This window comes from Balaenoptera borealis (genome assembly GCF_965194805.1).
Source record: "Balaenoptera borealis genome assembly, chromosome: 10".
In the NCBI taxonomy this organism is placed as follows: domain Eukaryota; kingdom Metazoa; phylum Chordata; class Mammalia; order Artiodactyla; family Balaenopteridae; genus Balaenoptera; species Balaenoptera borealis.
The window spans coordinates 9,364,873-9,381,813 of NC_138874.1; the positions used below are offsets into that span (position 1 = coordinate 9,364,873).

General features: G+C 42.9%; 2 protein-coding genes across 6 annotated transcripts in view; one reads left to right on the top strand and one right to left on the bottom strand.

The window, feature by feature from the left end:
- The window catches only part of HEATR1 (HEAT repeat containing 1), a 70,486-nt gene extending 54,814 nt beyond the window's left edge, over positions 1 to 15,672 (top strand). Inside the window, exon 46 of one of the 2 annotated variants that reach the window (XM_082407556.1) lies at positions 15,215 to 15,672. The gene's annotated coding sequence lies outside the window, so the exon portion shown is untranslated. Of the gene's footprint in view, positions 1 to 6,862; positions 11,604 to 15,214 lie in introns of those variants that run through there. The other variant, XM_082407557.1, reaches the window with a different exon arrangement.
- Positions 1 to 16,941, bottom strand: part of LGALS8 (galectin 8) — a gene marked incomplete at its 5' end in the record, with an annotated part of 28,415 nt that overhangs the window by 5,504 nt on the left and 5,970 nt on the right. The window contains 7 exons of one of the 4 annotated variants that reach the window (XM_082407697.1): positions 37 to 159; positions 281 to 307; positions 1,080 to 1,136; positions 1,731 to 1,856; positions 2,781 to 2,991; positions 3,908 to 3,996; positions 4,373 to 4,410. In XM_082407697.1, coding sequence (XP_082263823.1) covers positions 37 to 159; positions 281 to 307; positions 1,080 to 1,136; positions 1,731 to 1,856; positions 2,781 to 2,991; positions 3,908 to 3,996; positions 4,373 to 4,410 — 671 coding nt within the window. Of the gene's footprint in view, positions 1 to 36; positions 160 to 280; positions 308 to 1,079; positions 1,137 to 1,730; positions 1,857 to 2,780; positions 2,992 to 3,907; positions 3,997 to 4,372; positions 4,411 to 6,787; positions 6,842 to 16,941 lie in introns of those variants that run through there. The other 3 variants (XM_082407700.1, XM_082407698.1, XM_082407699.1) reach the window with 3 other exon arrangements.

Genomic DNA, 16,941 nt, shown 5'->3' on the forward strand with positions numbered 1-16,941 from the left:
GTTAGACAGAATTAAGAAAATTTTGGCTCTTCAAACCTTTGACAAACAGTCGGTAGGTAGTATTTTGGCGCAAGTCAAAGTGTGATTGGCCGGCGAACCTTTGCTCTTGGTGTAGACAGTTCTGGGGACGATTTTAGAAATGTCTCCTCTATTACTAGGCTGTAGGGAAACAGTTCTGCAATAAGGTATGGAATGAATGAAGCTGTCTTCCAAGGCTTCAACTATTCATTTCCTGGGCAATCTTATAAAAGGTTCCACATGTTATAGCAAAAATACTTACAAACTGTGACACACCAGACTTTTGTACCTATTGGAAGAGAAAGAAAAAATACAGACGTCTGACGGGGAAGAAATACATTTTATAACATGAGCAGTTGGGTCTTACTGGCTGTACCACCCAGAGCTGGGCCGGCAGTGCCTGCTCCACCCCGGGGGGACACGCAGGTGGCCAGTGCTTTCTGACCGAGCGCTTTGGAGCTGCAGAGTGCCACTCAGGCTGGGGACAGACTGCCTGTCCTGCTCATCTGAACCCTATAACCTCCACCACAAGCTGAGCATTTCCCAAACGCCACATGTGGGCTTCAAACACATTTTCCTTGTTCTTCCCAGGGTGCTCCCCAAATGCTGAGATTCTAGTCTGTCTAGGAACGTGCTGAGATCAGTAAGGCCTCACTTTCTCCACACTAATAACAGCAAAAAATGTCTGAACCGCAGTTGTTTCCACAGGGGGAGAAGATACACGTGGAAGTTCGTTCGCCGATGCACTGGCTTTGCTCACTATTTATAAACACCTCCTGACAGCCCTATTCAGCAGTTCAGAGAGTTCTTTGTACAGAAGATTGGTGGGTAGTGGTCAGATCCACTGAGAGTCTAAACAGCAAAACTTACAGCACCTGGCACCCTGAAGTATATGCCTCAATTTTCAAACGATTACTTCCAGCCTATTAATTACTAAAAACATAAGTTTTCATATTAAAAACATAGTTTTTTTTAAAACTCAGCCTGCCTGCCACCTAATTTACATGGCAACTAAAAAAACATTTTTAAACTGGTGGTTCATTAAGAGATTTAATATTTACATTTTCTTCACTTATCTCTGTCCATTCCAGAGTAGGTGCTTGGCTACTTCTTAAATCCTGAAGAAAAGTTCAGATTAATATTTAACATCCATCAGAATTCTAAATATAACCTGCTTGACATACCAAAAAAAATTATAAATGGTATTAAACATGAAAATATGATAGAAAATTATGATCCAAAAATGCATGAACATTAGCTTCCTTCTCCCCTCTCTCAAGCTGGCAAATGTTAAAATCAGAACTAATGTCAAGAAGAATGTGAGCAAATGAATACAGATCTTGAGACTACTTTGTTTTACTCTCTTTGGAGGGCAGGTTAGCAATTTCAATCCTAACTTAAAATGCAGGTATCCTTTGACGTCCCACTTCTAGAAACGATCCTAGCGAACTGCTCCACTGTGCTCCTGCGTCAAGGAAACAGCCCCTCTCCAGCTGTAAAGGCTGTTTGTTGTGTTGTTACTGTTTTGGGTTTTTGTTGGGACCATGCTAGGTTTGAGATCCTACAGACAAGCCCTGGGCAATGACTAGCATCCTACTAGTCTGAAAGATTTACTTCCAAGAAATTAACACATTAGCGAGGGACACATTTACACAGTTTTCAAGAAAACATCACCAAAGACCCCCCGCCGCCCCCTGTGGAAGGGCACTGACCGAGCTGGAGCTGAAGCTGAAACCCACGGAGTGAATGATCACTTTGCCATAAATGCCCAGGGTGTCGATCTTCTCTAGGCTGATCCTGTGGGCGTAGATCAGGGTATGTTTTCCATTGACAGCCACCTGGACAAACACAGAAGACAGGCCCCCCCACCCCGAATAAAACAGTTAATAAATGCATTTTAGCGGGTACCAGTGCACGGGGCTCCTCCCTCTCCCACCAGATGTCAGTACTTGTAGGAGTGTCGGGAAGGCACGCCGAACACAGTACAGTCTCTGATCTCAAGGAGCTGAAAATCCCATTGGCAGGCAAAAGAAACACAGGAAAAAACCAAAGCTCAACAGCACGGACAAGCATTAAAAAGAACGATACAGACCCAAGTACTCCAACGGCCAGAGGAGGGATGAGGGGAGAGAGGAGGTTAGGGGAGAAGCGCTGGTGGGAGCGGGCTCTGAGGGTCGGAGGGGTCTGCACCTCGGGTGGGGGGTCTCCACCTGAGCCGTCAAGTCTCCCGCAGGCTCACGGGCCAGGGGGTGGAGGCGCCCCCGGACCACACACACCCGAGGGAGCACTGACGACACGCAGCGGGGTTGCTGCGAGCTCCTCTGGGTCTAGAATCTCAAGATCCTACAGGACTAGGCCGCGGCAGGACGCAACTTTACAAACCCCGACTCCTACGCCAGGATCCCAACTGTCTGTCAGTTCAGACTCCCCCACCCTGCGGGTCCTGCTGCCCGGGGTTTACTTTCCATCCTGAGTGTAAGGCTGTGCCAGGTCAGAAGGAAGCTCAGCCCCGCGAGGAGCAACGATGTAACAGAAAGCCGGCTGCGCTGGCCTCGCCCTCCGCCGGCACGGCGACCCCGGCAGGGACGCTGGCTGTGCCCGCCTCACAGCAAGGTCCCCGCCGGGCCCTCCTCTGGAGGAACACGATAAAGGTAAACTCTTCTTCTGGATTTAGGACACGCAAGGGTGAGTTCACTCGTGAAAAGCTTCCCTCGTGCTTATTCTCACAAATGAGGATCTAACCCCTGTTCTCCAAAACCTGCCTGGAATTTGTCTTTCAGCACCATGATCACGATCTCAAAAGATTTTTCTTTCTTGAAAGGCATGTCATAGGTGATCTCTTCCCAGCCCCACTTCTCATTTTTCAGAGTGTTGCAAACAATGCAGTTGGCCCTTCTGAACCGCGGGTTGAAATGAAAGGCCACGTCCGCTCGAGGTTTCACGCTGCTGCCACACTGTAAGTCCACCTGGAACCTGAGGAGGGGAAGAAACCCAGGCCGCGTGAGGACCCAGGAAGGAAGGCGGCCTCGCAGGCCTGACAGCGCAGAAACCCAGGCCGAGCGACAGCTGACGGAGCCTCTGTTCACTCGCACGCTTTTGCGGGTGCTCCACCACAAGCACCCACGTTGCGCGGTCTCCCCGCAGGTGGGTTCGCCCAGGTGCCCCAAGCTCTGCCGGTGCGGCAGAAGTGAAGTGTGCAAGGAAAACTCCTGGAAACGGTCCCAAAAGTCAGTTGGCATCTGCCTTCCGTCCACCCCCCACCCCTTCCCCCCAAATAGCACATGGTCCCACGCAGCTACCCAAACACAACGTGAGGACCAGAGTCCTAGCTTCCAGGAACCATGAGAAAGAGGACCTCACCCTGCGATGGCAGGGTGAGAGCGTGAAGAGGCCCACTCCAACAGCTTGCTGGCGCGCGGCCTTCAGCCCTCTGGACTGTCCCCTTTAGGTGTCACGTTCACATCTTATTTAAACCACTGTTGTTCAGGCATCCACCACATAGAGCCGAGCCCAACTCTAGCTGATACGGCCTCGTCCAGACTTTACCCAAAGCAAGCATTAGACAAAACCACCCAGAACAGGTCTTACGAGATGGTGTGGGAATGTTACACTGTAACTAGACTGTGTCCCTGTCATCTGACCACAATTCCCTTCATTAACCGTATCTCTAATTCTTTATACTAAAATCTGACTTATAGCAACAAAAAATCCAAATAACCTGTATTTCAGTTTTTCATTCCAATTTCCTCAGCACCTTGGTCAGGGCTGCTATAAAAGCAAAATCAGGCCTCCGAGTATCCAAAATGGTCTCTCCCTCATGATTTTTTGTTGTCCCACAATCACAACGAGTTTATTCTTGTTCTTTTCTCATCTAACAGAATGACTTTACCTGTCTGAGTCACTAGGAACATGCCCACGTAGTACAATCAAAGTTCCAGGCTCCAACTGCTCAGAAATGGTCCCAACATAGGGGATTATCTAGGAAAAAAATAATTTTAACAAATGTTCATTTACAGAATCAAAAGACTACATTCTTAAAGGCTGCACATAAATATTACTCAGCCATAGAAAGGAACAAAACTGTGCCATTTGCAGAGACGTGGCTAGACCTAGAGACTGTCATAAAGAGTGAAGTAAGTCAGAAAGAGAAAAACAAATGTTGTATAGTATCGCTTATATGTGGAATCTAGAAAAACGATACAGATGAACTCATTTGCAAAGCAGAAATAGAGACACAGACGTAGAGAACAGACATATGGATACCAGGGGGAAAGCAGGGGTGGGATGAATTGGGACAAGGGGATTGACACATATACACTACTATGTATAAAATAGATAACTAATGAGAACCTACTGTATAGCACGGAATTCTACTCAGTGCTCTGTGGTGACCTAAACGGGAAGAAAATCCAAAAAAGAGGGGATATATGTGTATGTATAACTGATTCACTTTGCTGTACAGCAGAAACTAACACAACATTGTAAAGCAACTATACTCCAATAAAAATTAATTAAAAAAATTAAAAAAGGCTGCACACAAGTCTGCTCAGACCCTAGCATTTTCCAGGTCCTCCTCACCATTCAAACAGCTACACCGGAACAACATGGCTAGGAGACTCGCAACACCCGCACACCACTCCGAGTTCTTTAGGAAAAGACATATTCTTCACAGTACTTTTTATGTGGCTGGGGGTTCTGTGAAATGCCACGCCCCACCCCTCGGTCTTTCCTAAAGTTCCACTGATCCCAACAGCAGGATCCAGAAGAGGCCAGGCCCTAGGCCGGTGCTGACAGAGACAATGACAAGCACTCACTGCCTGCAGAGGGCGCTCCAAATTCAGCCACTCTGCCGCAACTGGGATTGCGTGCCTCGCCTTCCCCCCTGGGCTTCCAGGCTGCACCCCACAGGGCACTGCCAGGAACCAGAGAACTGCATGGTCTGAAGGATGCGCTGTGGGCGCCTCTGGATCTCTCAAGACACAGCATCTCCATACCCCGCCCGGTCCAGGGTGCAGGCCTGGGCCCCGACTGGTGGTCCCACACAGGATTCGGGTGTCCCCCTCCCCGCTTCTCACCTGGAAGCCAGCCTCTCTGTCTGGGGCCTGACATGATCAGATCTTGTCACTCCCCTCCCCCGGGTGCTCCGCCATCCTCCCGGGCCACTGGCTACGTGGATGCATCTCCTGCACCACGACCACCTCCCTCTTCCCCCTGGGAGCCTCTGACCGCACCAAGCAGGCCAGACACCAGCATGCCTTACACCAAGCCCACCCGCGTTACATCTATGCTAAAATTGATCCAAGGTAGCTCTGACTGTCAGGAAGAAAGAAAGAAAACAAGAGAGGTCGTATAAAAGTAGTTGTAAATCAGTGGCTCATCAGCTGAAAATCTCAGCTCAAGCAAAATCTCCTCTGTGGAGCCTTTCTCAGACTCCCTGGGCCAACTGAGTTAGCCGCCCTCTGAAGGTCATCACGGCACTCTGTACTCTGTTCATTTGCAAACATATGCCTACACTGTGAGCTGCATGGGGCAGGACTGGGTCATCACCTTTACACCCCCAGGACAGAGGTCAAGAGATGATCAATAATCACTTGGTGAATGAATGAGCTCTCACCAGCCCGGAAACTGGGCTCTGGCAGGCCTCACATGGTAGGCCTCACATGTGCAGAGGAGCGGCAACTAAGCGGCTGCTGAATGGACTGTTGCTGCCTTAAGCAATACGACAAGAAATCACCAAATCCAGTTGTCATCTGGTGTCACAGCAACTGCTGAGGGCAGCATGGGGGGGATGAACAGAGCTTATCAGACCAGAAAACGAAAAACATAACATGTATAGAGCACGGCTACAGCTGCACATCAGAGTGGATGGTTTTTGTGTATAGAGAATGTGGAAGCAATTACTCCTCTTGGCCACAGCCCAAGAATAAAATACCTGCATGTTCCATTCTGTAAATCTCTTAATAAAATGAGAACAGTTTTTGTAACTTCAGATTTTTTTCTATGTTCAACTTGTATTTATGCAGATTATTTAATAACACAAAAATGTCAGTGATATAATGATCGGTGAGAAAGTGGCCTACAAAACTCCATACAGTATGGTCTTAACCAAGTTAATAATAAACATTAAAAGGGAAAAAGAAAACACTGTAAAGAAATAAGCCAAAAATGTTACAACACTTTTCCTGAGGGATGACATTTTAATTTTCTTCTTCATATAGTTGTATATTTTCCAGATTTATATAAGTACTTATAATGTTTATAACCACAGATTTTTTTATTATATATTTAATTTTAGGGTGAGAGTTTTTTTTTTAATTGAAGTATAGTTGATTTACAATGCTGTGCCCATCTCTGCTGTACAGCAAAGTGGAAAGAGCTTTTTGAGACCAACCATCTACTCCAATCACTGCTAACAGATTGTTATAACTGCTAATGAGTTGTTCCAGTCTGAGAAACAACTGCACTGCAAGCGTGGGCCAATTGCTGTTTCAGTTGTCCATATTAACGCTGTCTACTTAGGAAAGTACCCTAACTTCTATCAACAATACTCAACTTTTTTGGACCATGTGAAGGAAACAAATGCCCGACAGCCCACTCACTTACTCACAAACATTGCTCCTAAGGAAAGGGAGAAGGGTGGTTTTCTAGGCAACTCCAAGCTTTGAGGCTTTGATGTTTCAAAAATAATTGATGTAAAACAATAAAATACAGATATGAACACACTAGAGACAATACCATAAGCTTAAGCCCTAGTTAGGTTTGGTGTTACCTGCCCAAACATCCTAGCTGATTCATATTGCTTTGCCTTTTTTTTGTCATTCATTAAATGTCTGCTCTACACCAGGGTCATGTTACGGTAGCCTGCAGCTGGAAAGAAATATGAGTCCCGTCCATCCAGGAGGAACTGATACAGTTGAGAAGAAGTCAGATACCTATGGAAAGATGATTAGAGTGGCAATGTGATACTGTTTAGCGGTTCAAATTGGAATCTCCTTCCACAGCTGGAAAATCCTCTACCTTATAAACATGAGACCTCATCTGAACTGTGGCAAGAGCATACGATGAAAATCTGTCCATCGGTACCCCCAGCTCAGACTCTGAGTTAGAACTCGTGACAAGCAGCAGCCAGAATCATGCAGTATTCGCTCTGGCCAGGGGGCAGCAGCTACATCTAGGGTCAGAGGCAGCAGTGGCACCAGTGGTGTCGCCAGTGCAAGAAGTACCACATTTGTTCAGTGGTGGTGACAGACGTCTCTTAGTGAGAACAGCCCTGCAGCCTGATTTTGGCTGTTGTCTGTGATGCTGTAGTTGACAAGCCTGGTTCTTCAGTCCTGCCTGCTGATAGATATCACATAATAAATTCCTTTTCTGCTTAAATTAGGGGTTGGCTTCCATGTTTACAACCACAAACTCTGACCAATTCAACATCCATAAAAATGGGGCAGTAAGTAAGTGTTGAATAAATGCTTCAGAAAAATGTATAAAGAATTCTACATGAGGTGGCCAAAGTTTATGAAGGAGGTATGATTTGAGCTGGGAAGAATATGGTTAGGCAGAGAGGCGAAGGAAGCCAGTTCAGGCAGAAATGTCCGTTTACAAAAGCAGAGAGGCAGGAAAAGACAAAACGTATCTGGGAGCCAGTAAATAGTAAGGGAGCAATTAAAGACAGACAGAGTTAAGGTCAGATTTTGGAAGGACATAAGGAAAGTGGGGTTTGGGAACAACAATCCAGTGGGGGTAAAATTCACTGGACGGCAGGGGATTATCTGTGAGACTGACTCCTTCCAGTAAGCCTGGCACAAGGAGATAAGGACATAATCCAGGCTGATGGTGGCAGACACTGAGGGGAAAGGGGAGGCAGGAGATAAACACGAGCTATTTCAAAGGAAACTGTCTATCTGGGGCCACCACCTACAATGGTAACACTGGGGAAGAAAGATTTCAGAGAGAAGATGCTGAGTTTAGCTTGGAATACTTTTAGTGTAAAGGGTCGGCAGGACATCTAAGAGGGAACATACTGAAAGAAGTGGAACACTCAGGACCAACATTAAGTGAATGGCCAAGACTCAGAAGTCAGAGTAGAGATGATTACTAAGTAAAATGAGAGCTACTAGATAAACAGAGAGAGGAAAAGTCAGGAGCAAAGCCTCAAAGGCTGCCAGATTAGGGGGTGTGCATAAAGAGTTAACACAGAAGACCTGGCTGCTATCTTTGAAAGGCCTCCGTCCAAGGCTGGCCCGTGGCTGCTGTCTAGGAACTTGGATTTGGAGAGAGCACCCACCACCCTAGGTGAGAAGGGTGGGTTACCCACCTAAACTGTTTGTGCAAACACTATGGTTTATGCTAAAAACCTGCTTTCCTGTTTAGAGTCTGGAGTTTGGGTACGTGCTAGGCAGACGCTATCTACGCACCAAGCCCTCGATAAAAACCCTGGGCAGTGAGTCCCTAATGAGCTTCCCTGGTAAAGAACATTTCACACGTGCTGTCACAACTAGTTGCTGGGAGATTTAAGTCCATCGTGTGTGACTCCACTGGCATAATACCCTTGAAATCCTGCACTGGTTCCCCCTGGACTTCGCCCCATGTGCCTTTTCCCTTTGTGATTTTGCTTTACATCCTTTCACTGGGATATATCACAGCCATGGGTATGACTCTATGCTGGTGAATCATCAAAACTGAGGGTGTGTGGGAGACCTCGATGCAGGGGGTGAGAAGAGAAAGAAGAGAGAAGGATCCATCAGAGAGGGCAGGCATATCAAGGAAGTCGATTTCAAAAATGGGAGGACTGTCAATGTCTTTAACATGGAAAAATAAGGAAGATTCCCCCCCGCTGCCCCCAAAATGATACTAAAATGGATATCATACCCTCTGATCCAGTGATTCCACTTCTACAGATTTATCCTGTAAAACACTAGCACATGCGCAGAAAGATGCATCTAAAGGATGTACAGCACAGCACTGGATACAATCATAAAAGGAAACAGCTCTTTAACAGGGGACTGGTTAAATAAGTTACAGTACATCCATACAGTGGAAAAATTATGCAGCCATTAAAAATAAGTGAGTAGAAGAATTAAGGACTCCAGGAGGAAACAAGATGGCGGAGTAGAAGGACGTGCTCTCACTCCCTCTTGTGAGAACACCAGAATCACAACTAGCTGCTGGACAACCATCGACAGGAAGACATTGGAACTCCCCAAAAAAGATACCCCACATCCAAAGACAAAGGAGAAGTCACAATGAGATGGTAGGAGGGGCGCAATCACAGTAAAATCAAATCCCATAACTGCTGGGTGGGTGACTCACAGACTGGCGAACACTTATACCACAGAAGTCCACCCACTGGAGTGAAGGTTCTGAGGCCCACGTCAGGCTTCCCAACCTGGGGGTCCGGCAACGGGAGGAGGAATTCCTAGAGAATCAGACTTCGAAGCCTAGTGGGAATTGATTGCAGGACTTCGACAGGACTGGGGGAAACAGAGACTCCACTCTTGGAGGGCACACACAAAGTAGTGTGCGCATTGGGACCCAGGGGAAGGAGCAGTGACCCCAGGGGAGACTGAACCAGACCTACCTGCTAGTGTTGGAGGGTCTCCTGCAGAGGCGGGCGGTGGCTGTGCCTCACCGTGAGGACAAGGACACTGGCAGCAGAAGTTCAGGGAAGTACTCCTTGGCGTGAGCCCTCCCAGAGTCTCTCATTAGCCCCACCAAAGAGCCCAGGTAGGCTCCAGTGTTGGGTTGCCTCAGGCCAAACAACCAACAGGGAAGGAACCCAGCCCCACCCATCAACAGTCAGGTGGATTAAAGTTTTACTGAGCTCTGCCCACCAGAGCAACAGCCAGCTCTACCCACCACCAGTCCCTCCCATCAGGAAACTTGCACAAGCCTCTTAGATAGCCTCATCCACCACAGGGCAGAGAGCAGAAGCAAGAAGAACTACAATCCTGCAGCCTGTGGAACAAAAACCACATTCACAGAAAGATAGACAAGATGAAAAGGCAGAGGGCTACATACCAGATGAAGGAACAAGATAAAACCCCAGAAAAACAACTAAATGAAGTGGAGATAGGCAACCTTCCAGAAAAAGAATTCAGAATAATGATAGTGAAGATGATCCAGGACCTTGGAAAGAGAATGGAGGCAAAGATCGAGAAGATGCAAGAACTGTTTAACAAAGACCTAGAAGAATTAAAGAACAAACAAACAGAGATGAACAATACAATAACTGAACTGAAAACTACACTAGAAGGAATCAATAGCAGAATAACTGAGGCAGAAGAATGGATAAGCGACCTGGAAGACAGAATGGTGGAATTCACTGCTGCGGAACAGACTAAAGAAAAAAGAATGAAAAGAAATGAAGACAGCCTAAGAGACCTCTGGGACAACATTAAACGCAACAACATTCGCATTATACGGGTCCCAGAAGGAGAAGACAGAGAGAAAGGACCAGAGAAAATATTTGAAGAGACTATAGTCGAAAACTTCCCTAACATGGGAAAGGAAATAGCCACCCAGGTCCAGGAAGTGCAGCGAGTCCCATACAGGATAAACCCAAGGAGAAACACGCCGAGACACATAGTAATCAAATTGGCAAAAATTAAAGACAAAGAAAAATTACTGAAAGCAGCACGGGAAAAACGACAAATAACACACAAGGGAATTCCCATAAGGTTAACAGCTGATTTCTCAGCAGAAACTCTACAAGCCAGAAGGGAGTAGCATGATATACTTAAAGTGATGAAAGGGAAGAAACTACAACCAAGATTACTCTACCCAGCAAGGATCTCATTCAGATTCAATGGAGAAATCAAAAGCTTTAAGACAAGCAAAAGCTAAGAGAATTCAGCACCACCAAACCAGCTCTACAACAAATGCTAAAGGAACTTCTCTAGGCAGGAAACACAAGAGAAGGAAAAGACCTACAATAACAAACCCAAAACAATTAAGAAAATGGTCATAGGAACATACATATTGACAATTACCTTAAATGTAAATGGATTAAATACTCCCACGAAAAGACACAGACTCACTGAATGGATAAAAAAATCAAGACCCGTATATATGCTGTCTGCAAGAGACCCACTTCAGACCTAGGGACACATACAGACTGAAAGTGAGGGGATGGAAAAAGATATTCCATGCAAATGGAAATCAAAAAGCTGGAGTAGCAATTCTCATATCAGACAAAATAGACTTTAAAATAAAGACTATTACAAGAGACAAAGAAGGACACTACATAATGATCAAGGGATCGATCCAAGAAGATATAACAATTGTAAATATTTATGAACCCAACATAGGAGCACTTCAATACATAAGGCAAATACTAACAGCCATAAAAGGGGAAATCGACAGTAACACAATCATAGTGGGGGACTTTAACACCCCACTTTCACCAATGGACAGATCATCCAAAATGAAAATAAATATGGAAACACAAGCTTTAAATGATACATTAAACAAGATGGACTTAATTGATACTTATAGGACATTCCATCCAAAAACAACAGAATACACTTTCTTCTCAAGTGCTCATGGAACATTCTTCAGGATAGATCATATCTTGGGTCACAAATCAAGCATTGGTAAATTTATTATAATTGAAATCGTATCAAGTATCTTTTCTGACCACAACGCTATGAGACTAAATATCAATTACAGGAGAAGATCTGTAAAAAATACAAACACATGGAGGCTAAACAATACACTACTTAATACAAGTGATCACTGAAGAAATCAAACGGGAAATCAAAAAATACCTACAAACAAATGACAATGGAGACACGACAACCCAAAACCTATGGGACGCAGCAAAAGCAGTTCTAAGAGGGAAGTTTATAGCAATACAATCCTACCTTAAGAAACAGGAAACATCTCAAATAAAAAACCTAACCTTACACCTAAAGCAATCAGAGAAAGAAGAACAAAAAACCCCCAAAGTTAGCAGAAGGAAAGAAATCATAAAGATCAGATCAGAAATAAATGAAAAAGAAATGAAGGAAACGATAGCAAAGATCAATAAAACTAAAAGGTGGTTCTTTGAGAAGATAAACAAAATTGATAAACCATTAGCCAGACTCATCAAGAAAAAAAGGGAGAAGACTCAAATCAATAGAATTAGAAATGAAAAAGGAGAAATAACAACTGACACTGCAGAAATACAAAGGATCATGAGAGATTACTACAAGCAACTCTATGCCAATAAAATGGACAACCTGGAAGAAATGGAAAAATTCTTAGAAATGCACAACCTCCTGAGACTGAACCAGGAAGAAATAGAAAATATAAACAGACCAATCACAAGCACTGAAATTGAGACTGTGATTAAATATCTTCCAACAAACAAAAGCCCAGGACCAGATGGCTTCACAGTCGAATTCTATCAAACATTTAGAGAAGAGCTAACACCTATCCTTCTCAAATTCTTCCAAAATATAGCAGAGGGAGGAACACTCCCAAACTCATTCTACGAGGCCACCATCACCCTGATACCAAAACCAGACAAAGATGTCACAAAGAAAGAAAACTACAGACCAATATCACTGATGAACATAGATGCAAAAATCCTCAACAAAATACTAGCAAACAGAATCCAACAGCACATTAAAAGGATCATACACCATGATCAAGTGGGGTTTATCCCAGGAATGCAAGGATTCTTCAATATACGCAAATCAATCAATGTGATACACCATATTAACAAATTGAAGGAGAAAAACCATATGATCATCTCAATAGATGCAGAGAAAGCTTTTGACAAAATTCAACACCCATTTATGATAAAAACCCTGCAGAAAGTAGGCAAAGAGGGAACTTTCCTCAACATAATAAAGGCCATATATGACAAACCCACAGCCAACATTGTCCTCAATGATGAAAAACTGAAACCATTTCCACTAAGATCAGGTTGCCCACTCTCACCACTATTATTCAACATAGTTTTGGAAGTTTTAGCCACAGCAATTAGAGAAGAAAAAGAAATAAAAGGAATCCAAATTGGAAAAGAAGTAAAGCTGTCACTGTTTGCAGACGACATGATACTATACATAGAGAATCCTAAAGATGCTACCAGAAAACTACTAGAGCTAATCAATGAATTTGGTAAAGTAGCAGGATACAAAATTAATGCACAGAAATTTCTGGCATTCCTATACACTAACGATGAAAAAGCTGAAAGTGAAATTAAGAAAACACTCCCATTTACCATTGCAACAAAAAGAATAAAATACCTAGGAATAAACCTACCTAAGGAGGCAAAAGACCTGTATGCAGAAAATTATAAGACACTGATGAAAGAAATTAAAGATGATACAAATAGATGGAGAGCTATACCATGATGTTGGATTGGAAGAATCAACATTGTGAAAAAGACTCCACTTCCCAAAGCAATCTACAGATTCAATGCAATCCCTATCAAATTACCAATGGCATTTTTTACGGAACTAGAACAAATCATCTTAAAATTTCTATGGAGACATAAAAGACCCCGAATAGCCAAAGCAGTCTTGAGGGAAAAAAATGGAACTGGAGGAATCAGACTCCCTGACTTCAGACTATACTACAAAGCCACAGTAATCAAGACAATATGGTACTGGCACAAAAACAGAAACATAGATCAATGGAACAAGATAGAAAGCCCAGAGATAAACCCACGCACCTATGGTCAACTAATCTATGACAAAGGAGGCAAAGATATACAATGGAGAAAAGACAGTCTCTTCAATAAGTGGTGCTGGGAAAACTGGACAGCTACATGTAAAAGAATGAAATTAGAATACTCCCTAACACCATACACAAAAATAAACTCAAAATGGATTAGAGACCTACATGTAAGACCGGACACTATAAAACTCTTAGAGGAAAACACAGGACGAACACTCTTTGACATAAATCACAGCAAGATCTTTTTTGATCCACCTCCTAGAGTAATGGAAATAAAAACAAAAATAAACAAATGGGACCTAATGAAACTTCAAAGCTTTTGCACAGCAAAGGAAACCATAAACAAGACGAAAAGACAACCCTCAGAATGGGAGAAAATATTTGCAAACGAATCAACAGACAAAGGATTAATCTCCAAAATATATAAACAGCTCATGTAGCTCAATATTAAAAAAACAAACAACCCAATCCAAAAATGGGCAGAAGACCTAAATAGACATTTCTCCAAAGAAGACATACAGATGGTCAAGAAGCACATGAAAAGCTGCTCAGCATCACTAATTATTAGAGAAATGCAAATCAAAACTACAATGAGGTATCACCTCACACCAGTTAGAATGGGCATCATCAGAAAATCTACAAACAACAAATGCTGGAGAGGGTGTGGAGAAAAGGGAACCCTCTTGCACTGTTGGTGGGAATGTAAATTGATACAGCCACTATGGAGAACAGTATGGAGGTTTCTTAAAAAACTAAAAATAGAATTACCATATGATCCAGCAATCCCACTACTGGGCATATACCCAGAGAAAACCATAATTCAAAAAGACACATGCACCCCAATGTTCATTGCAGCGCTATTTACAATAGCCAGGACATGGAAACAACCTAAGTGTCTATTGACAGACGAATGGATAAAGAAGTTGTGGTACATATATACAATGGAATATTACTCAGCCATAAGAAGGAATGAAATTGAGTCATTCGTTGAGACGTGGACGGATCTAGAGACTGTCATACAGAGTGAAGTTAAGTCAGAAAGAGAAAAACAAATATCGTATATTAACGCATGTATGTGGAACCTAGAAAAATGGTACGGATGAGCCGGTTTGCAGGGCAGAAGTTGAGACACAGATGTAGAGAACAAATGTATGGACACCAAGGGAGGAAAACCACGGTGGGGTGGGGATGGTGGTGTGCTGAATTGGGCAATTGGCATTGACATGTATACACTGATGTGCATAAAACTGATGACTAATAAGAACCTGCAGTATAAAAAAACAAACAAGCAAAACAACTAATACTAAACTTTCTTTGGGTTATTTGTATGGAAATATGTTAATATAAATGTTTCAGACATTACATGAAATTTCTAAAAATCTTATATGTTCTGGTATAATAAGTCATAATTCTAGTTATTACTTTAAAATGTATATCTCAGAAATAGCTAAATTTCCTTGTCAATTGCATTATTACGAACTTTCATCACATCTTTAACCGTGGTCATTTTTAAGTCTTTTGTCATTTACAGACAGTTCTGGGTGTACTGTGATGCTTTTGCAAATATGTTCCTGTAAAAGGGTTTCATCTTCAAGGAATTCATGGAAAAGACTCTGACAAGTACAGGTTTCTGGTAACTGACTATACTGCTGAAGTGAATGAATAAGCATTTTCAGAACTCTAATGGAAAACTGATGAACTCATAAAAGTGCTAACAAACTATCAAGATGAAAAAAAAATTAATTACATGGGACTGAGTGAACTGATGAGGATGATTATAATTTTTGTGATTTTCTGTTTGAATAAAAAAAAAAATCCCACAAGGACTCAGAGGCAAAAAATATACAAATCAATTTTCACTGCAAAGTAAAGGAGCTGTTACAGTGGAGGATTACTGGACTGAATGTCAATATTATGACATAGTATGAGTGTGTTTCGTATTTGGTAATTGCAATCATTGTTGCTTTTGTTGTGGTCATCCATTTACAATGCTTGGTGTCAGTCTATTTATCTCTTGTAAAAATAAAATACAGTGTGTGTGTATGAAAAAAAAAAGTGAGTAAACTCTAAATAGGCTGGTACCTGCAAAATGTGTTAAATGAAAAAAAGCAGGGTATAGCAGTTTATACAGTATGATATATGCATGTAAAGAAACAGGGTATACAAAAGGTGACACACACAACACATGCACACAACACACATATTCTCAGGAAGGATATACAAAAATCTGGGAGGAAATGATTGCCTTTAGGGAGGGCAACTGAGCACCAGGTAGAAGGAAAATTCATGTTTTAATGAAACCCTTAAATACTGCTTGAATTTTTAAAAATGATTTACACGTATTTTCTTTATACTTTTAAAATAATAATAAAAAAGGAAAAGCCACTGAGTTTGATGACATCAATGAATTTAAAATTTTAAAGACAGATTATCTTCAAACTGTTAGGGGCTTGACAGCGTGGAAGGACACTGAGAGAAATGGAAAACCACAAAATGGAAGCTGGTTTGGGAAGGAAGATGGGAGTTTCATTTTGAACTCACAGTCTTCAAGGGCTGGCAGGGCATCTAAAAGGGCTGGAGATTCACTCTGGGTGAAAGGGCAGAACTGTACGCAGACTGTATGCAGACTGTATGCAAACTGTATACATATTCAAAAGGTGGTCAGTAAAGACATCAGAGAAATAAAGACGGACACTGAAGACAAGATTGATAAAGAAATTAAGAGAGTAAAAAAATCAGAGGGCAGGGAGGGATAAATTAGGAGCTTGGGATTAATAGATACACACTATTGTATATAAAACAGATAATCAACAAGGACCTACTATAGAGCACAGGGAACTCTACTCAATTTCTGTAATAACCTATGTGGGAAAAGAATCTGAAAAAGAATAGATATATGTATATGTATAACTGACTCACTGTGCTGTATACCTGAAACTAACAGAACATTGTAAATCAACCATACTCCAATATAAAGTTAGAATAAAAAAAAAGAATTAGGATTCAGAAAAAAAAAAAAATCAGATGGCAGAGCCATGGTGAGGAAATTAAGGCAGCAGAAATCGACTCTCTCAAGATGGAGGTCAGAGACTTCCCTGGTGGTCCAGTGGTAAAGAATCCGGCTTCTGAGGCAGGGCACGCGGGTTCGATCCCTGGTAGGGGAGCTAAGATCCCACGTGCCACGGGGCAACTAAGCCCGAGTGCCACAAAGTACAAGGCCCATGCGCCCTGGAGCCTGCGCCCCACAACTAGAGAGAG